Raw genomic sequence first — 24,120 nt, 5'->3', positions numbered from 1 at the left:
TATACTTTTATTATTGTGATATTTATATTTTTTTTATTGTATACATTGTAAACATTGTTAATCCTATGGGGCAGCAGCCCGTTGAAAATAAATAAATAGGTAAATAAATAAATAAATAAATAAATAAATTTCGTGGCAAGACAACAGTGTTAAAAGTGTACGTAAACCAGAAGGGTATGGTGGTAAAGGTTTTATAATTATTCACGCTGGTTCTTCGAGAGGATTTGTTACTGAAGCAAGTTTATTATTACTACAAATATAAAGTAGCTGATTATTATGGAGGAATAAACAATAAAATTATAATATAATATTTTATACTAATATTATTATTTGTTATGTATTCTAATCATATAGCTGAGACTTGCACTTTTATTATATTCATTAATAAATTAATTCAAATCTAATCCTTATCTTGGACTCGTTTTATTATTGAAATAAATAAGTTTAAAACAATCGCCTTAGAGTCTGGGAGATATCTTATTAAAACGTATTACAACGTAAAAACTAACAATCCTCTTTACAGCACAATAAAGTACACCCCTACACGCTCTTAAAATTACGGCGCCCGTATGTTTCCGCTTAGATTGATTTTATAGCTAAACGGAATTGAATTATAGTCTTCTTTGTTCAAATTAAGAAAAATCACTTTGCGAATTACTCGACTTGTCGACCTGTGAAGTATGGTCTCAGCCATCAAGAAATGATAAAGCAGAGATATACTATACACACCCTACCAGTGTAGATAAAAGGTTGTTCGCATTGGAAACTCGGGAGTTTGGAATGTGAAACTATTTTTTACAAATCCTTACAGGTTAGAAAGAAAAGTCCTTTATTTAGTCATACATATGATAATTAATGCTTTAAACAATATTTACTTAAGCATTTTTTTACACATTTTTAGATAGATAGGTGAAATCGATTAAGTTAGCTTTCGCGTATTTTCTAGAATTAGAACTATACAATATTGAGTAATTAGTTTTACAAAAAAATATTAATGAAGGTATACTTCTAAAATTTATTAAAATGAGCTCTGTAAACATTATATTTATTATATTTCCTATATAATATCTTAAGGAACTTCCAAGTATACAACTCTGAATTAAGTCCCTCTAAGTTGTCTCCAGTGATTCCGATCTAGTGCCATGTATATCTTCCGCCCTGTATATCATCCGTTCACCGTAATAGAGGTTTACATCTTCCTCTATATGCCTGAAGTCTCGGACGCCATTACACTAAACGTTTAGTCCACTTAACGTCGTTCATTCTCACTATGTTTCTGGTCCCGTTCTGCTTCATTCTACTGTGGTATTCGTGCTATAAAGATTTAACCATCAATCGCGCAGTAGGTATGACGAAGGAACCTATTAATCCCTCCCTTGACAAAGTATCCATTTTGATACATACACTTTGTACTACACTTACTTAAAAACATAGAGTAACCAGCAACGGAAAATCGGTTTATCGTATGTGTGAATACTTTACAAACATCATGCTGCCATCTCGCAGCATTTCATTGAACCATCAAGACATAGAAGTTATCATGGCGAACAGTAGTGTACCTTCATGTGGATCGAGGGTAAGTATCTACTTATATCTTTTTAATCCTAAACAATAATAAACAAAAATGAACGTCAGATAACTCTAAACAGTCTAATATTTGATAGTTTTAGAATATTTGAAGCATAATAACTCATACAACTTTGTTATTTATTGTAAAATGTAGTTATATCCAAATGGACACTATGCCTTTTATGGTACTTGCGCGAAGAATATGAAGTTCTGGTGTTGGGAACTATAAGAAAAAATAGACTAAGATGATGTCAAATAGTATCGGATAAAAAAAAAGAAAAGGCGTGGATCTAGCGTCGAAATGACAGCGATAAAAAAATTTCAATAGTTCGTTGGATGGACAATAAAGAGCTTTTGGCATCAAACTTTATAGGTAAAAATCCTGAGAGTACTGTTCAAAGATACTGTGAAACAGAAAAGAAAAAAGATGCAATAGCATGTCCTCGAATTGTCAAAGAGTATAACCAACTTATGGGAGGGATCGATTCCAGTGACATGCTGATTGCTCTGTATCGAACTATCTAAAATCTAAGTGATACCTAAAACTTCTTTCTCAAATGATAGATATTTGCGTTACGAATTCTTGATTGTTGAAACGATGAGATGGTGCACTTTTGGGGCAGCCAGTGACTCAAAAACTAAAAAAATTTCGCCTAACTATAGCAGAAGATTTGTTCAAGACTGGTAGAAGATGTAGGAACTTAGTGGAGCAGCCACGAAATGTGCAAACAATTGAATTCATTGTAACTAAACGGCCTATACCGTAAGTACGATTTGACGGAAAAAATGGGGCGATTACAAAAAGGGGCGATGTGCACACTGTCGTGGTGGGCAAACTCGAGTAATGTGCACAAAGTGTAAATTGAGGTTGTGCCTACTTCCAAATAGAAATTGTTTTGTCAGTTTTCTCCAATCAAAAATCTTTTTTTTATTTTTAAGATTAAAATAAATATTTAAGATAAAATATTTTGTAATATTTTTTTTTATAACGTCTCCATATGGATACATGTAATAAGTACTATGTGCATTCACGTAGTTGGCATTGTATCCATTTGTACACTTTATAAAAGTAGTTTTGTATAAAGTTTTTCTTTTTTTTTATTACGCCTATTATGTAATTTTAACGCAAAAGTAAGATTTTTGAGAAAAACATCAATACTGTCCTATGAATTTAATGCTTGATAAATAAAGGGTTAATAACTTTTACTACATGCTAATTATACAACAGTTAAGGTAGTACGATGCACACAATGCAGTGTGTCCGTGTCAGGCATATTCAGATTTTATAATCTATTATGTAGGTCATTGTTATACAAACATTTTCTGCGTAACCATTAGATTTAAGGGTCTAATAAACAGCGTGTTGAGCGGTATAGAATAACCAAACTAAACATATTATTTTTGTGTGACACAGGACTTGTTTAAAAGTATTCCTGTTCCAACTACATTGATAACGCGTGCATCCTTCACAATGCCTCTTATAATAACATTTGGAACTCTATTCCTTAGCTTTAATCCCAACATCGATCGATTCAAGCCTGGCTGTGCCTCCCTAAATTTTTCCACAGATTTTTTAGTAAGTGTTAAAATTTCTGCACAAAGTGCTAAAATAAATATTGGAGTACTCATTCAAACATTTTAAATATATCGATATATTGGTTTTCAAATCGTACCACTCGTGGCTGAAAGACCTGAGGAAATGGTTTGACTGCTCATCCACAGAAATCTTTCGTGCAGCAGTTTTCAAAGCTACAATTGCCATTTGAATCGCCAAACTTCGAAAGAAGACGGCGCAATAAGAAGAAGAAATTGTACCAAAAGCATTATTTGTTTCTGAAATTTAGCATTTGGTTCTCTCGATCTATTTTAATTCGAGTCCTAAATATTTATAAGATATAATATAAGATATGTTACAAGGGACTAAGTTTGTCGTATACTGGGAGTTTTAGGATTAATTTTTAAACAGGCAGGTAGAAGTCCACAATAGATCAGATCTTCGTCTTGGGGCAAATCTTGGAAAAGACTAGTGAATTTAATATAGACACACATCATCTTTTCATTGATTTTGAGAGTGCCTATGATAGCATCATCATGACAAATATATCAAATATATCAAAAGCTCTCGCTTGATATCACCGCACTATTAGCAAAAATAAATAAAATCTTGTTGCACTGTGTAATTTATTTCGTTTTTTATCGGCCTATTGTTTAGATATATTTTAATTCAGTTATCCGTATAGTTTTTTGAATTTTGCAGCATAGTTTTTATTTAGATTTAAAAACATTGATAGTTTAAAAACGAGTTCTTATATTTTTAATAAGCTTTTTCTTATTGATTAATTCAAATTAAAATTCTGAATAGGCGCAATTTTCTCCATTTTCATTTTATGAATGGGACTGGTCTTTCATTGATCGTCCGTGACAAAGTATTGTGTTTGTGTAGGATGCATGGCACTATCGTTATAGGCTTTTAGGAATATTACCGTTATCTTCAGGATTCTATCATTATAATGTAATTATTATGTCACTTATTTGTACATAACATACAGGAAATAAATTTTTGCATGATGATAATAAAGATACTAACTGTCATACCAGAAAAAGCGATTTAGTATTTTATATGTATTTAATTTGAAATCAAAAGTGGCACGCAATGATTCAAAGCATTCAATAAAAGACGAAAGTCCTTTACATATAAAAAAAATGAAATATAATAATTTAAAAATCAAATTTACAAATAGAACACACACATTAAATATTAATGTGAAGATAAAAAAGATTAAATATTAAACGATAACATTCCAATAGTAAAAAACACACAATAATTTAAAATAACTTAAAACTCAAAACAATTTGTGAATAATTTTTTAACGAGCCATCGAAAAACAAGTAAATAAATACTTTCCTTCCAGCTGGAATATAGACAACGCGACAAGCCGGGTTCGTTCGAAAAAAATATTCCCATGAAGTTTTTTGTAGAGATGTAATATCCTTCAAAAAAAATAGGTAGGCTTAGATGGGCTGGACATGTGTCAAGAGCAAATGAAAATTACCCACCCAGACGAACTCTATTATCGGTCCCAGTGGGAAATAGGAGTAGAGGCAGACCACGACTGAGATGGAGGGACGGTGTGGACGAGGACGCAAGGAAAATCGGCGCGGCAAATTGGCAACGGTTGGCGATGAACAGAAACGACTGGCGAAATAGACTGGGGAAGGTCAAGGCTCAACTAGAGCTGTAGCACCACTGATGATGATGATGATGAAGTTTTTTGGCATAATCACATTCATGAGATAACCCAAAATAAGGTTCAATAGGTCGCCCAGGTGAAAAATTGTTAAAATTTTTTTTCGTTTTCGGGTTCCAAGCCACGTGACCATCGACGGTGCGCTGAAGAAGATGTCGAAAGCTCGGTGCAATGATGCGGTTTAACCCGGAGTAGATTAGATTAGATTAAGAGAGGTGGCCTTTCGGCCTATTCCACTGCGACCTTTTCAGATCTATTGTGGTCCTCTAGTCCTAGATAATATTCTCTAGCCTGACCCTTTTTATAAAGTCTAGTAGCTTCGAGACTGTACCTTCCATGTAGCTATTTGCCGGTGGATTTTCTTCTCCTAATGCAAAGAACGGCACATTTGCCAGACTGTCATACTGACATAAAATGTGCTCTGCTGTTTCTTCTTCGAGGTGACAGAATCTGCACAGGTCATCATCTGATAATCCCATCAGCTTTAAGTGCCTATTCAGCTTACAGTGCCCTGTTAAAAGACCTACTATGACCTTGACTGTTTTCCTGTTTTTGCTTATTAGGTCTGCCGTAAATTTTGGCGAATGTTCTGTAATGAACTGTTTCGCCTGTCTTTGTCCTGGTGAATTCCTCCACCATTCCAGAGATTTGTGAGCTACCCACTTCCTTGTAGCCGTTCTTGTTACTGATTTTGCAACGCCGCAGAAGGGTTCCGGTCCAATGAATGGCATTGAGATGAGCCTTGTTTGGCCATTTCATCTGCTTTTTCACTGCCCTTATGACCCTCGTGCCCCGGTACCCAGGCTACCGTAACCTTGCTACGGTCTCCTAGTTTATTTAGGGCACACACGCAATCCCATACTAGCTTTGAATTGACCTCTACAAAATTGAGTGCCTTAAGCGCTGCCTGACTATCTGTGAAGATGGCAACTGAACAGAACGTTCTTTCCTGCCATTCTATTTCTTACACGCAGTGATGGATTGCAGTTACTTCCGCCTGGAAAACTGTCACATCCTTAGATAGATTCACCGGGAAATGTATCCCTTGATTTGTCTCTACTATGCCGGCACCCCACACCCTCCGATGTTTTTGAGCCATCCGTGTACCAGGTAGCAGCAGCGTGTATGGGTACACCTTTATTCCAGTCTTCCCTGCCTGGCCTGGTATCTTAATTGTGAACTTATTGTTAAAGCTATATTGCTTAGAGGATTATCTTTTAGCACTTCGTCTCTGATGTACCTATCAAGAAGCCTTTCAAGCGTTTTTAATAGAAAAGAAGATAGGCTTATCGGTCTATATGACCTTGGTGTTAGGTCTGATACTTTACCTACCTTAGGCAAGTGTATGACTTTGACCTTATGCCATATTTCCGGTACGACCCCCCATGCTAAACTGGCTTTGAGCAGCTTGCATAGGTGTGGTATCAGTATTGGATATATGCCATCTGTCACTGGAGACTTATATGACCGAAACTTATTTATAGCCCCTCTAATTCTGTTTGGTCTTGTGATTGCTGTGGCTATTTTCCAATCTGTAGACCTTGGCCTAGTGAGCCTTTGGTCTATGTTGGTTTGTCAATCTGCATCATCCAGAATTGTTGAGCCCGGAAAGTGCGTGTTTATTAGATCTCTAAGACTTTCCTCTTTGGTGTCCGTACATTTGCCATTATCTTTCTTTGGGAAACCTACTTCTTTGGTTGTAGCACCATCCTTTGCCAGGACTTTATGGATTCGACTCTCCATGAATTCCTTTTGGTTTTCCGAATTTCTTTATTGTATAGCGTTAGCTTATACCTGTAGGCATCTCAATCTTGGTTACTTTTGGCTTTTTTAAATAGGCTTCGGACTTCCGACCTCATCCTCTTTAAGCCATTGTTCCGCCAGACTGGATTACTGCCCGTACTTTTCCTTGTTTTTTCTGGACAGTTTTCCTGGTAAGCCAGTATATATATATATATATATATATATATATATATATATATATATATATATATATATATATATATATATATATTCCAGTAGCACTACAAGCAGTTTTGTTGAGATATTATCACCTTGCCCGTAGTCCCTGTTCCATTTTTAATGTTGATGCGTTAGTTTTACACCGAGTTTTTAATACATAGTTAAAAAAATCGCTGGAAAGATCTTCTAAAGAAATTAATAAGAAGTTTCAAGTGAATTTGTGTTCATAACAATTACTACGAAAAAAATTATTTTCCGTTTGATTTATAATTTTTTGTAATTAATAAAAATAAAGATTGTGTCATAAATTGAATTGAAGTGAACTTTCCAGGTAATAATAACAATAATTTGTGAACAAAATACACGCTATATTTTAATTGTTTTAATGTACTCCCATTACCTTGAAATATAGGAAGTAAACCTTCTGTAAAATACTAAATAGCAGCAAATAGTTAAATGTTTATTTTTGCCGATGAGTCAACTTCTTTTTCGTTATCAGTAGCATATTCAAATAATTTGAAATATAATTTTTATTACAAACATCGACTGATTACTTATGTTTACATGACTGATCTAGAAAATGTTTACAAAGTGATATACCTCATTTAATAACATATTGACTCATTTGTGCTAAATATAACATATTCGGCACACAATTTTTATACATGGTAATTTTTTGGGTAATAAAGTCACAGACTGCAAATGTGTTATTTCTAGATACACACAGTTTATAAGCCGACATCCGGTGATAAGATTGCAAGTTTTTTCAATACAACTAACCTTTATTTTTTTATATTCTACTTTGGGTGAATAAATTATGACGTCTAAATTGAAATGAAAATTACGATAAACAATTAACGCTCATTATTGAATAAAAAAGGTCAATTATCGGCAATTATAAGATGATGTTTTGATGGCGATATTTATGTCATCTCAGTTTTTCTCTTGATGTGATCTTGTTGGGAATAATTCACAAATTATACAATAAATTCTTTATTTATTTGATAATTCTACTTCCAAGTCAGAAGCACTTTTTTAAATGAAGTTACGATGTCGATACCAAAACGACAAATAAAGAATTTAATCTGTAGTTTATTTTCAACAAAATTATTGGTTCGTATGAAATTGTCTGTCTCTCAAGGCGAACAATCTACTAGAATAGACCCAATAGAACCCAAATAGACTATATTTTAATAAACAAACACTTTCAAAAAATGCATCAGAAGTGCCAAAACTTATCCCGGAACTGACGTATAATCAGATCATAATTGGTTGGTCGCTAAAATTTAAACTAATTTAAAAACTTGCTAGACAATAACAAGGATAAGATCAATAGATACAACTAGATTAAATCAAAAGCAAACCAGATGAAAAATCACTGAAGAGATTAATAATAAATTAACTGAATTACCTAGCAATGACGAAAACTTTGAAACACTTTGAAATAAAATCAAAGACATCCTCATTAACACTTATACCCAGTACCTTAAGAGAGAAAACAAAAGCCGGACAAATATGGATAACAGATCATATACTGGAACTTTGGAAAAAAACGCAAACAAAAAGAATATTGAGACTATATTCGCAAATTCGAAAACGCAAAAAAGAATAGTAGAAGAGACCAAAACTGCTAAAGAAGAGTAGATAAAAAGAGAATGTGATGAACTGGAGGAATTACGTCAAAAACATAACACATATACACAGGAGGTTAAAGAAATTAGGGAAATATATGATGATTGATAGCCTATAGGTTTATGCTCAATCTTTTTGTTGGTAAAATCTATATGTGAAGATTTCAGATCAAAACTGTTGTTGGACTTCGCAGATGATTTAGATGCAGTCACGCATTCTACAAGAGACGTGAGAGAGGTGTTTTCACAGCTCGAGGAGGAAACAGGTAGTCTGGGTCTCCGAATAAATGAAGAAAAGACGTAATACATGGTAGTAACCAAAAATCCAAGACCAAGAGTTATACAAAACATCAGTATTAATGATCACAACTTCGAAGTAGTAAAGGAGTTTAAATATCTGGGGGCGATAATCACAGCGGACAAACACGTAGAAAAAGAGGTCTCAGCAAGGATAGCTGCGGGAAATAGAGCATTATACTCCCTTTCAACATAATTAAGATCGAAGCTGCTAAAAAGAAAATCTAAATTAACACTGTACATGTCGATTATTCGCCCAATTATTACATATGGCAGTGAAACATGGACTCTCAACTAGTGGGAAATCAATAAGTTTCTAGTATTTGAAAGAAAGATTCTCAGAATAATATTTGGCCTTCAAAGAGATGAATTCACAGGGGACTGGAGAAGACGCCGCAATGCTGAATTGGTGACTCTGTATGGAACTGAAAACATAGTTAGACATATCAAGGAAAACCGAATAAGATGAGCAGGTCACGTGGTACGATCAGAGGATGACAGTGTGTTAAACACAGTGTTTTTTGAAACACCAGATGGTAGAAGATCAGTAGGCCGACGAAGGAAGGATGATGTTGAAGCCGATTTATTTAGAATTGGGGTACAACAATGGGAAATAGAAGCGCAAGATCGTAAAGGATGGAGGGCGATAGTGGATGCGGCGAAGACTCACCCCAAATTGTAAAGCCAGTGAAGAAGAAGAAGAAGAAGATTTCAGTTCATTTAATGTAATACGACATTTTTTTTTTTTACAACATTTTCCTCTGAAACTGGCAGGTCTTTAGTATACAGGAGATGTAGGACAATTCCCAGTACACTTCACTGTGGTACCCCTGCACTAATTTTCCTTAATTCAGAATAAGCATCTTCCTGCTTAATCCTGAAGTATCTCTGTAACAAATATGAAATTAAGATCTTTAGAGTATTGGACAGGAAGGGCCATTTTTATCTTATGCTCATATCCTTTGTGCGAGACCTTGTCGAAGGCCTGTGCTACATCCAAAAATAATACTGAGCAAATCTTTTTTCCTTTAAGTGCATGTCCGTGATCCGGTGGACTTGATCAATTGTAGAGTGCTGATCCCCGATCTCCAATTCGGAATCCGAATTGGTGATTGGGGATGAGTCGTCTTTCTTCGATAAAAGGTTTCAGCCTCTTGAGCAAGAGCTTTTCGAACAGTTTTGACATAATCGGTAGCAAGGATATTGGCCAATACGACGTCATTTCATGTGGCGGTTTGCTGGGTTTTGTGATCATGATGATCTCACCTCTTCCATAGTTGTGTAACATAACATGATTTAAACGAAACGATGCGTTAATTAGATAGGTAAGTTTAACCAGTGCCTTTCTAGGTAGTCCCTTAAGGACCTGCCCAGTTATCAGATCGTAGCCGTGGGCCTTTTTGGGATTAACCTTCATGTATACCTTCATGTATGTTAACCTTATTACCACATCATCTTGTAGAACAACTTCTGGAAGAGATTTATCTTACATACTTGTAAGAAGGCACATCTGAACGAGCATGGTATCAATATATATGGAGAGAAGCTCAGTCATTTGAGATTTGCTGATGACATTGTCCTTATAGCCTATCGTATGGATGATGCAATAATAATGTTTGAAAAATTATATCACGCTTCCTTGGGGGTCGGACTAAAGATTAATATGAACAAGACGCAAATAATGACTAATCTGGTGCTAAATCGAAATATTGCTGTTGTTGGAAGGGATATTGTGCAGACTACATTGTATAAGTAATTAGGACATGAAATTCGGTTGAGCAGAGATAACCAGACATGTGAGCTCCCACGTCGCATAGGATTAGCCTGGGCAGCGTTTTGGTAAATTAAACTATGTGTTTAAATCGGATCTACCCATATGCCTCAAGAGGAAAATCTTTAACCAATGTGTGTTACCTGTACTTACTTCTCTACTTCTCACTACTCACTCAGATGGCTATGGAGCGCCAGATGTTGGGTGTCTCTCTGAGATCCCAAACGAAGAAATACGTCATAGAACAAAAACAACAGAGGCTATCGAAAAAATCGCGTCCTTAAAATGGAATTGGCAGGCACGTCGCCAAATTACCAGACAACCGATGGACAAAACCAATCTGCAAACAGCTGTCTATTCGCACTGGATAACCTCATAAAATCAAAGATCTTACAAAAAGTTTAAAGATCAAAATCTATAAATCCATCGTCAGACCTGTAATAACATACGGATGCGAAACGTGAACCATGATCAAAGCAAACGAAGAAAAGCTCAGACGCTTTGAACGAAAAATACTTAGAAAAATGTTTGGACCTCGCCATGACATCAGCACAAACCAGTATAAGATCAGAACCAATATCGAATTAAAAGCACTCTACAATGACGCCGATATTGTCCAAGAAATTAAATCACAGCGACTAAGATGGGCAGGCCACGTGCACAGACTGCATAACGATAGACTTATAAAACTGGTATGGGAGGAGATTCCCACAGGCAAAAGACGTCCCAGAATGCGATGGAGAGATAACATCCAAGCAGATCTCCGGAAAATAAACATTCCATTTGACCCTAGGTTGATGGAAGACCGAACAAATTGGAAAAAAGTTGTACAGTCAGCCAAGACCCACCCAGGGTTGTAGCGCTACGTGATGATGATGATGGACAAAACGTATTTTAGAGTGGATACCAAGGTAAGAAGCAATACGGAGCAGAGGAAACCCAACAACTAGCTGTACTGACGACCTGAAGCGTGTTAGCAATAATTGGATGCACGCCGCACGAGACAGATGGAAAAAGCTGAGGCAGACCTATGTCCAGCACTGAACGCATACAGGTTGATGATGATATATAGGGTTGGAAAACACTTCTATCGAGATAGTTTGCAAATACTAATGCTTTTTGTTCGTTGTTTTTCGCCCAACCTCGTTTATTTCTTATAGAAGGCGTTTACACGATTGGTCTCTTCAAATTCTTGGTGGTCTTCCATAGCGAGTATTCAGTACTAGAATCATTTGTCAAATGTATCAGGATTTCGCTAATGGATTCATTCTTGAGCTGCCTACTCTTTCTCTTTAGTTGTGAGGCAAGTTGGTTTACTTTTATTCTGTCTTGTGGTGCTCTGGTTAGTTGCCTTTTTTTCTTGCTCTTCTTTTTTCATAGACTAATTCCAAGATTTCCTTAATGTAGGTTTTTCCTTTCAATCTTCTTGGTAGGTCAGGGGTATTTTCCCAAGGCGCTTGTTGAATATCGGTATTGAATTTTTCCACCTCAGCGTCCAAGTCTGTTTTAGTTTTTAATGACTGCCAAATCAATTCTTTCTGCTAGTGTAATTCTAAAGCTGTCTCAGTCCGTTTTATTGTTGACCAACACAGGCTTTTGAATGATATTTTCACTAATAGATTATAATGGGAGTATGATCCGAGTTGACTTCTAAGTTTTCTTCTATTTTTTTGTAGTTGCTCGATACGTTCTTAATGATGTAAAAGTCTATTAAATCAGGTCTACATGATTGAAAATTATTTTCAATTATACAGGGTCAGTCAGAACAATGAAATGACCTAAGTTGTGTTTTTTTTAATGGAACACCTTGCATATTAAAGCATTTTTGAATGTATTTTTCAAAAACATAAGAGGTTGTCAGGTTTTATAGGCCTTACGTTATTAATTTTCAAAATATTTATACTTTTCTTGAGAAAAACGCTAATATTTAAAGAGCTGTGGATTAGATTTCCAACGTAACAAAAATGTAAGTGATATGTCAAAAATTTTCTAGTTTAGTGTTATTTTTAATAAATCCAACCCTACAATACACCGTATTCTATTATATATTCTCTACTATTTTCAAATAAAAAATTTCTCATTTTTGTACTGGAACCCTGTATATTAATATTGTATTTTGTAGAGAATATCATATCTTTTCTTTTGGTATCGTTTTTACATACCTAGCATGTTTCGTTTTGTAGACATTTAGAGAAGAACTATAGAATGTTTTTTCAGATTTTTTATTAATAAATTTTGTGTACCTACTGAAATATCACAAACAAAAATTATAAAAATATAATCTAATATTTAAACATAAATAAAATATCAAAGATTAAAAAAAACGTATGCTAGTAAAAAATAGTGGAATTCATCACTCACAAACCTCATCATGTTATAAAATAATATTTACATATTAATAAATGTAATTAATATACATAAATTAATTACTAAATAAATGAACAATCAATTTTAAAATCTAACTTAGTAATTTTGAGCAACAATGAATTTATGTATCTTAATCATATTATTTAATGTTAAATGTATTTGTCAAAATATTTATTAAAATAAATAGTATCTACTTGTGTCACAAAAGCTGGTATCATTGTTGTAGTTATAGCATATTTGTAATAAATTTTTATATTTTAAATATGAATTTTTCAGCTGAACTGTTTACTAGCTTTAGGAAGCTTTAAACATATATAGTCAGATATATCCGCGCAGAAGACATCCTATAGTCGGTTCGCTATATTTACGCGGGTTTCGGATTAACAAAATTATGCTAATGACTCATTGATAACCAGTTGCAGTAAACGACTTCCCAGAAAATTAGGTAAAAACTGCATTAATGATCATATTTTAAAATACATTAAAATAACATTAGGGTAGGTATAAATTTCTTACAATATTGCAGTTGAATTGATTCTTTGCCAGTGTTAACATTGTATGTTTGGTGGAAATATTTAAAAATGCCTAGATGTGTGTTAGATGTAGATAGTCTAATTTGTAGTGTACATAAGTATTTTACGGATGAAAAAGAAAATTCCTTTAAAATCGGTAATGTCTGTTCAACAACGCGTATGTGATGCCCTAGGAATTAGTGAAACCAAACTAAGAGGAGTATTACAAAATCGCAATAATGAACGGTCGAAAGAAGATCACCGAAAAACTCGCCTATCATTGAAAACGAAAGATATTCCAGATGGAAAAAATATTGAAATTCGTGATACCATTTGTCGAATGCGAGCCAACAAGGAACATGTGACCTTAAATACAATTCTGTCAAAAAAAAAGAAGAAAGGGCAAATTTTATATATTTAGACGAAACATGCATATTTTCTAGGGGTGCAACAAAGAGAATATGGCAAGATGATAACGTAAAGTCTATCAAACATACTGATGGAGAAGGGAAGCGACACATAATTTTACATGCAGGAGGGAAATCGGGTTTTATAGAAGGTGCTGATTTAATATTTTCATCTAAATCAAAATCAAGTGACTATCACGATAATATGAACACAGAAATGTTTGTAAAATGGTTACATGAAAAACTTCTCCCAGTTTTAAGTGAGCCCAGCGTAAATATTTTAGACAATGCACCTTACCATTCTGAAGTATTAAACAAAAGCCCAACGAATTCTTGGACTGTTAATAAAATTAAAGAATGGTTGACAAAGGAACATATACCATTTACACAACATATTTTAAAATCAGAATTATTACGCTTGGCAAATATCCACGCAAAACCAAAAACCTTTGTTGTGGATCAGATTATTGAAAGTTACGGTCATCAAGTTTTACGTCTGCCACCGTATCATTGGCAGTTTAATCCCATCGAATATATATGGGAAATAGCAAAACAATATTATGACAACCATATTGGGCCTAACGGTTATAGCGACGACGCAGTTCGGGAAACTTGGCGAAAGACACTTTCAATTGTAACTCCAGAAGTGTGGTGCAACTGTATATTCAAGTGCGAGAAACTAATAGAAGATTGGTGGACTCGTGAAAATAAAATAAACGAAATAAGTCCAATCATAATAACAATTAATGGTGATGACAGTGATGATGATGACGATTATATTTTTGATGATAATGACTGATTTTCATTTTTGTTGGCAAGTTAAATTTTTTTATTTTTCATTAGAAATTCTCTCCATGGAACTAATATACATAGACCATATTTTCTGTGTGAAGTGTAATATAAAATTATTATTAGGTTTATATTAGCCACATTAGACTCCATTAATGAAGTAATTCTCCTTATTATACTGTCAATTATATAAAAGATTTTCCATTATTATTTAATTAAAAAAAGTTATGGATTATTTTTCATTTCATTTGACCAGTTGATTATTCCCCAAAGAGCAGGTAATTAAAACTGGGTACTTACAATAAAATTTTTAATTAGAAACCCGCGTAAATATAGCGAACCGACTATACAAAAAAGCCTTCGGAAAACTTTTAAATCACTTCGTTCCTTCAGACAATAGACAATGTGCAATATTTAAAACCATTAACACCAAAAACGGTTTTACGGATGGGAATGAACAGACGAGTTATGGTACATTTAATAGAGAATTCACATACAATAGACACGCGCCAATTGGGCAATAATACAGAGTTAAATGCAACAATAAGGAACAAAGTAAAACAATTTTCACCCACTTAAAATTCAGGTGCACCAGGAACTAAACGAAAATAATTTTCAAAGGAAAATGAATTTTGTATGTGGGCGAAAGAAATGTTAAGTCGAAAAACGAGTTCTCTGGCTTGTTAGAGGATGTTCACTTGGGAATTATATGAAACATGTGGTTTCAACATGACCAATCATCACAGCATCATACAATAAATGTTAGACGTCAGTGGCGGCTTTTGAGGGTAGGCAGGATAGGCCGGGCCTACCCAATAATTTTAAGAGCTTTAAAATTGAAAAACATATATTTAAAAATTATGTTAATGTATGTAAATAACTTTTAAATGTACTAAATCACTCAATACATTAGCGTCCGTTAAAACAACTAAGTTGTTATATTACCACAGAAAGCATCGAATCGTATTCAGACATTTTAAATATCATTAATAGGCCAGATCGGAACTGGCCGACCCAGCTCACATAAAGGTGGGTACACATATACGAGCAGAACTGTTCGCAAACCGTTTGTGAACGCTATATTCGTCTATTTGTACGACTTAAGGTCGGTACACATATACGAGCCAAACGGTATGCATACAGTATGCGAACGCTATATTCGTTAATGTGTACGGCAGAAAAAACCGCTTGCGTACTGTTTCATCGTGACTCGTCGCGAACCAAATTGTTGCGGTTTATTTCACGACTTCAAAGGAAGCTCGTCTTTCAGTTTGGACGGCGCTTACTAGACGCAGCGAACATTTTATTGTGTCATCAAATCGACATTGTGTGAATGACGTGTTCCTTCCTAGAGAAACGTGAGAAAACAGTAAACTGATTATTGTACATATTTTTATTTTTGTTAAACAAGCAAAAACAGGAACATAAATCAGTACCCAAATTATAAATAAAATGAATCATTTCGCACATGTGTGTTCGTTGTTGGTTTGTCACTTTCCATGGATCGAGATAATTATGCGATCAGTACGATGTAGAATATTTTTCAAGGATCTGTACGCGTACGGTACGTATACCGTTCGGCTCGCATATGTGTACCCACCTTTAGGGTATTGGATAGTCGAACATAAACATATTTTCAACGAACTGTTCGCGAACAGCTCACGAGCAGTTCGCGAACAGTTCGGCTCGCATATGTGTACCCACCCCCGTGGGTACACATATGTGATCCCCGTACAAAAAGCGTTTGAAGTTAAGCAGCTTGCCGGACAACGATTTATATTGTCGTATTTATGCTTGCTGTTTAGGCACCAGACGATCGGGCCTACGATGACCATCGTTGTCACTTGTAACGTAATTATCGAATTGTAATATAAATTTTCTTTTAAATTATGATAAAAAAATATGTAACATAATCTATAATTGTAACATATTTTTAAACAAACAACACAATTGCAAACAAGTGTACGGTTGCCCAAATAAATTTAAAAAAAATCGTAAAATTTGAAGAAAAAAAATCATATTGCGTGATTTCTATATCGCCTGATTGTATGCAACTTATAATATGTGAGATTGTTTTATAACTGATACATAAAAATAAGTTTTTATGACGCTTTACCAGGTTGCAGTAATAGTAATGTTTTTAGTGAGTGTTTGGACATTGTTGTTTCACTATTGGAATCGCCATTATCTAGAAGAACTGAAATTGATAGAAAAAAAAATTATTATGAATGAAAAGCCTACTCCAACATTGCGAATTGGCCAAAAAGATGGGAAAAAGGTGCGTACTTTTAATTGCTCTTGGTATGATATCTACAAATGGTTGTCTGGAAGTATTACGAAAAATAGACTATATTGTTGGTCGTGTTTGTTATTTTCTAATAAGAAATATGTATAGAATTGTGAAGGATACTTTGATTTAAAAAATATATCTGCCTCCTTAAAAAAACATTCCAGTTGCAAGGAACATTTAAGTAATTTGCTGTCCGTTAAGGGTGTACAGAAGAGGGCGTTTTCTGTTCGCGATTTGCTAGATGATTAATCAAAAATCGCAAAAATTAGATATAACGCAGAAGTTAAAATGAACAGAGAAATCATTAAAAAATTAGTTGGGGGGGGGGATCATGACCCCGTGACCATAGGTATGTAATTTGCTGGCTTGGCCTACCCAAAATTTTACCACACCAGCCGCCACTGTTAGACGTGTGCTAAATAATCACTACAGTGACAGTTGGATCAGATACAGTGGTGCAGACTATTTTTTTGGGTACATCAAGAATATAATATGTGACGATGAGCCCATAACATAGGATAATATGAAAATTCGTATACAAAATGTCTTAACAGTCTTTATCCACCGTATACGACTGTGTGTTAAACATATTCGACAACTTTTTCAACATTTATAAACATAGTTAATAATACATTTATGAATATAGCTTATCGATTAGGTAAATATTATATTGTAACATAATGAGTTATTAAATTCAAATAATTTTTAATAATATACTTTTTTTTTAAATTTTGATATTTTGATTTGTTTATAAAATTAGATTATAGTTTTTATAATTTTTGTTTGTTTATTTTTCAGTAAGAACACAAAACTTGTTGTAGTTCTCCTCTAAATATCTACAAAACGAAACATGATAGGTTTATAAAATCCAATACCAAAAGAAAGATTATAATATTTTCTACAAAATACATAGAATACTAATATACAGGGTGTTTCATTAAAAAATGAGAAACTTTTGTATTTGAAAATAGTGATCACACTGTATATTGTATTTTAAATGCTCGATTTTAAATATATTATCACTTTGACATATCACTTACATTTTCATTACCTTGGGAAAATAATTCACAGCCCTTTAAATATTACCGTTTTACTTAATAAAAGTGTAAATATTTCAAAAATTAATAACTTAAGGCCTATAAAACCTTATACAAACTCTTCATATGTATTTTTAAAAAATATATTCCAAATTATAGATGTTTTTATTATACATCAGTTTTGTTTGAAACATTTTTGATATAATCCACAGTTTAGCCATAATCAAAGAAAGCCAGAGGTTTGGCGCACCCTGTATATATATGTATACTAGAGGTTAATAAGCAGGGGCAGTAATAAATGAGTTTAGTAAATTTTTTATTGGCCTAATGATTATGATTTCATTGAATCATTCAATTTAAAAGCTGTTGGCTTAAAGATACTGTTGTTGTTGATTAATATAAATTAAAGATGCAGGACCAGTAACCAGAAAATTAGTTGTCATATATGAATAATCTCGTTGAGTTTTTTTTTTAAGAAATTTAACGAATGAATTTATATAAACATCCAATATATGAAATAGTACAAAATGGCGTATCACATGTAAACTCCCTGTGTTTATAAATCGAATTATATAAACTCCTAAAACATACTCTTTGTGTGTATTTTTTTTCTTTGTATTTCCAAGAAATTGTGTTTTTAAAGTTGTTTCAGAAAAAAAATGTTTTTTTAATTATTTAAACAAATTACATAAATTATGTATTATTAATTTTATAAAAAGTTGAATACCTATTTATAATGTACTACGAGTATATACAAATTAAAAAAGAACGATCAAAATCCATCAACAAGTTCCAGAGATATTAAAAGCAGCATGTGTTTGAAAAATCAATTTCATTTTTTTAGTGCACGGAAGTTCAGAGTTTACTCAAACTTTTACACATAAACTATAAACCTTGAACTTCAAAATGGAGCTAGTTGGGTTGCTTAATTGTTATAAATAAACTAGCTGTGAATTAAATAAAAAAAAACCGGCCAACTCTGGCCCTAATTGATATAGGGGAAATTTTTTTTGATGGTGTAAAAATCCCAGCTTTTCAAGTATTAAAGTGGATTCAGTCTACTATTTATAATCCAAAAATGACTCTACTTTAGTAAAATGTTATTGCAATGTTAAAAATGACTTATTGATTTTTTAATATATTGAAAATATAACTCTTCTTTCATGTGGTTACCCATCGAATTGCAATACCATTATTATTTCTGAGCAATAACATTGCAAAAAAAAATGCTTTGTAGGATAAACTAATAGAATAAAATATAAACCAATTGACGAATGGTCTTGAAAGTTTTTGTGTTAGCTTTACTGTAAAATTAGCATACCCACTGTTTCTCGGAAACGGTTACAGCAATATTTTTTTTCTTTCCGTAATAAATTAGCAATAAATTATAGTGTTCGTCTGAGTTCGGCCTTATAAAATGAATATGCTAACTTTACAGACATAGCTCCTTAGTTCTCAGCGGCATGTCGTAAGCTTTGATTACGATATTTAAAACAAACAAGAGGGAAATAACATTAGTAAATAACACATGGAAGATACATAATTTTTATCCTTTAAAATAACATATTCATAAAATATTAATCATTATTCAGCGCTCAGAAAAATATTTCTTATAGTATCAATTTTTCGTTGGCCTAGGATCACAATAAAAAATACAAAGCTTAATATAAATCATGATAAAAGAAAAATATATATGTAGTATAATGAAGAATATTCGAATTCGAAAATTGGCGAAATTTTTTAATAGTAATAAATATCATTAAAAATAACTACAGGAAAAGAAGTCAAAAAATCCCGAGATCTGACATCATTCTTATTATATCTATTTATTAAATAATTACTCTAATGAATCAACTTAACAGGTAAAAAAATTTTAAAAATCGTAAATTTATACACAGTAAATTAAGGTCGTACTTACATAATGTGATGATTACTGGTAGTAGTAGTCTAAACAAAAATACGTTTAATACATAGCGAACCATTATATCCAATTAGATGACCTACAACAAAAAAGAATTGTTAGTGAAAATAATGCAATGTGCCGATATAGGACATAAGACAAGTGTGGTAAAGAGTTTTATATGCAATAGTGAGAAAATGATTGCCATCAGCGGACGTGCCAAACAGTCTAGTGCCGTAATATGGTCACCACCCAAGTTACCTATTTACTACACTTTTTCTACGAAAAAATGTTTAAACAAAAAAAAACTGTGGTTTGCGTTTTTAACTCGCAAACTTGGGATTATGAGACCGGCCACATATTACTATATTGTTGTTTTTATTATATAAAATATGTTAAAAGTGGTGCATCTACCTATATTAAAGGTGATAAATACCATACCAAATTAAAACAGGCGAATGTATTAAAATCGAAATATAACAAACCGAAGCAAAATATATTTTAAATTGAATTTCAATTCTGTCACTGCAAGTGTAACAACACAAAATTAAAAAAAACCCTAACACAGATATAAAACCCTATATATACATGGTAATTCATTAAGAATCTCTAATCTCTGAGTTGCAGATTCTAGACCTCAAAATATATTGATTCTTTCCAACATGTCTCATACAAATTTGACTAGTTTCCGAGATACAGGATGTTTAAAGTTGATATATGGATTTTAATTTTCTCGATAATATTGTACGTTTTCGCAATTTCTATTTGAAAATTGACACTTGTACGTTTTTTGTCATGAGGATTGCTAAATTAGACTCCAATTTAGCATTGCTAATAGATGGCGCTCGTTACACTACGCTGTGTTTTGTACACAAATTTTTTTGTCGGATAAACTATGGGTAAAATAAGAGATAAATATAAAAAAGGGTTAAATTCTAAAAAAAAAGGTACTGCTGTTTGATTCATATAATTCGATAGGTTATCCAGTTGATTGCTTTTAAAAAGTCCTATAATTTTTTATTTTACAATAAAAAATTGTATTCTCTAAATGGGTAGCAATAACAAATTAAAGTAATTAAAGTAAAAAACAAGTAAATGAAAAGACAGTTAAGATTTGATTTCACGTATAGTGCGCCTCTCTATATTCGCTTATACGTAATCAAATCTTCTCCGTCAAAAAATAATTGATGGAATTTGGCATTTGACATAAAGTCAATTATTTATTATTTTTAAATATTAAACCAGCGATCTCAATACGTTTTACATAAACAAAAGGTTTTAAAACGTTTTCTTTTTACTCAGTATCATACAAACTCTAAAAAGTTAACAATTAACTTTATATGGGTCACCATAGCAATTATGTTGATAATTTTATATCATATCTGTAAATGTACATTGTAATTGCAAATACAAGCTATTTTAATGTAAAAAACAAAGAGTAATTGTCCATTACAATTTATTTATCACTTTATTATAAAAAATTTTTAAAACACGATGTATAAACCAATTAATTAACAGTCGAAAAGATAGATCTACAAAGGATTCTTCTTCTCTAAGTACCGTCTCCTCTAAGGAGGTTGGTAATCATCACAGCTATTTTCACTTTTGAGATTGCAGCTCTGAACAAGTCGACGGAACTGCAATTATACCACTTTCTCAGATTGTTGTGCCAGGAGATGCGTCTTCTTCCAATACTTCGTTTCCCTGTATTTTTCCCTGCATTATGGTTTGTAGCAACACATATTTATCCCCTCTCATAACGTGGCCGAGGTACTGTAACTTTCTTATCTTAATCGTATTCATGATTTCCATTTCCATCTTTCTGAGGACCTCAACATTTGTTATTCGGTCTACCCAACTTATTTTTAATATTCTTCGGTAGGTCCACATCTCGAATGCTTCAAGTCGATCGCTCACCTCTTTCTTTAAGGTCCAGGCCTCCATCCCATACAGCAGCACCGAAAACACATATGAACGTAATATTCTTATTTTGAGTTGCAAACTAAGGTCTCTACTGCATAATACTTTTCTCATCTTATTAAATGTTGCTCTAGCTTGTCCAATTCTCATTTTTATTTCTTCTGTATACTCGTTATTTTCATTAATAATTGTACCAAGATATTTGTATTTTTTTACTTTTTCTTTTGGAACCCCTCTTATGTTTAAAATGTCTTGTTGTTGTGTTTTGGAAATTGTCATAAATTTTGTTTTATTAGCATTAAGCGTTAGTCCGCTTTCCTCACTAGCATTATCTAAAAGTGTCTGTAGATCTTGTATATTCTCTGCAATTAGTATAGTATCATCGGCATATCTGATATTGTTCATGGGTCTACCGTTGACTTTTATTCCAATTGTTACATTTTCGAGTGATTTTTTAATTATTTCTTCCGAATATAGATTTAACAATAAGGGGGAGAGTATGCAACCTTGCCTTACGCCTCTTTTTATCTCTACTTCCTCCGAAAGTTCTTTGCCTACAAAGGATTAACTTACACCAAAGAAGGCAAAACGATTTCTTTAAGGATGGTTATCGAAACTGTGTTTTACTGAGTTTTCATGAAATACCTTTACTTAGAATGTGGGAAAATAATAATATACCAAATAGTGGCAAAATATTTTAGCGATAATTTCAACAAGGTAGGACCACTGTTGGTGAGAAAGAAAATACCTTTCCATCAGGATAACACACCTGTCCTCAAAATTTCCAGTGAATAAAGAACATATTGCGTTATCATAATAACGAAGAAAAACTTCTTGGAAGTGTCAGTGTAAAGGTTTTCCAAGGTTTAAGAAATTTCACGTTCAAAAACCTGCTGGAAGAGTTTTTGTTTTTTGGGATTTTTAAGATGATTGATTTTCTGGATAAAGGTAGAATAATAACTGGGATTCACTATTTAACATTATTGACCACTCTACTTATGGGAAGAAGACGCAAAAAGTTATCAAAAGTGTACTGTTTTTGTATGACAATTTCCCTGTACATAAGCTGCATGTTACCAGGCGATGCCTGATGCTGTTTAATCCTTTGATATTTTCTCTTGTTCCATATTTCTTTCAGCAGTATATTTTAAGGTGTGCTTACATTATATACATTTGACAAGGAAATTAAGATCAACTATAATACATATCAATATTCTGCCCAGATAGTTAAAAAAGGTAGAAATAGGTGGAGAATTAACTTCAAGATTGCAAATAATAACTATTATTTATAGCTAATAAAAACCACATGAAAATATCAAACAATTTTAAGATTTTATTTTAACTTGTGCAGCCTTATAAAACATGAATGTATGCAAACAAAATATGCTTATTTCCTTGACATTCTTATAATTATTTCCCTGCTTAATTAAAAGTCATAGGCCTCCGTTGGAACGTTATGAAAGTGACTGTATTAGATTAACCTAATTATGTTTACACCTTCCCTAACGTAATGCAAACACGGCAAGTATGATTTACAAGATTACATTGTACATATTTATAAACATCATCACGTACTGTTCCTCTTATTTTAAACATGTGATGAAAACGGATGTTTGAAGATAAATCGGATAAAATGAAAATACCAAAATTGTTATATAATACCTAATAAGAATGGTATGAATTTAGGTGGTTCAAGGATTGTCCTACTTTTACTCTAAGTTCACAATCTAGCAACTACGGTTACACTAATATAACCCTCGATTTGGGCACATATTCAACGCGGAAAATCGGTAAAACAAACGTCACTGGCATTTATTCCAAACGTTTATTAACATTTTACCAAATGTATTAAGATAATGCACCCTTAATTATTGACTCCAAAAATAGTCTTAAAATATAATATAAATAAATCATATTTACTATAAACTAAGAATGTTTAATATTTAAATATCCATTGACCTGGGTAGAATGTATTTGCGGCCGACTACAGTGTCCGCTATCAGTGGCCGTAGATTGCCACATGATTTAGTTAATATGTGACTCATATTTAACTAATAGAACTTTTCAAGTTTCAGCTGACCAAAAGATGTCCAGGATGCAAGAAGTTCAAGAAGGAATGCCTCAGGGCAGTATCTTATCGCCCATTTTATAGAACATTTTTGTTTCAGACTTACCAACAGATGCAAGAACAAATACAGCACTGTATGCAGACGACACGGCAATCTTCTTCTTCTTGTAATTCCTTCTCCTATCGGAGGTTGGCTATCATCACAGCTATCCGTACCTTATTGGCGGCTGCTCTGAAAAGATCTACTGAGCTGCAACTGCACCACTCTCTTAGGTTTCTTAGCCAGGAAATTCTTTGTCTTCCTATGGATCTTTTACCCTTGATTTTATCTTACATTGTGAGCCTTAATATC

General features: G+C 33.1%; 1 protein-coding gene across 1 annotated transcript in view; it reads right to left on the bottom strand.

Annotated features, from left to right (window-relative positions):
* The window catches only part of LOC140442458 (piezo-type mechanosensitive ion channel component-like), a 231,425-nt gene that overhangs the window by 194,337 nt on the left and 12,968 nt on the right, over positions 1–24,120 (bottom strand). The window contains 1 exon segment of the mRNA XM_072533528.1: positions 19,799–19,880. Within this exon segment, the coding sequence (XP_072389629.1) occupies positions 19,799–19,862 (64 nt within the window). The 5' untranslated portion in view covers positions 19,863–19,880.

The sequence above is a fragment of the Diabrotica undecimpunctata genome, chromosome 5, assembly GCF_040954645.1.
Source record: "Diabrotica undecimpunctata isolate CICGRU chromosome 5, icDiaUnde3, whole genome shotgun sequence".
In the NCBI taxonomy this organism is placed as follows: Eukaryota; Metazoa; Arthropoda; class Insecta; order Coleoptera; family Chrysomelidae; genus Diabrotica; species Diabrotica undecimpunctata.
The sequence above is the reverse complement of the archived record's forward strand: the minus strand, read 5'-3'. Positions and strand labels throughout refer to the sequence as shown.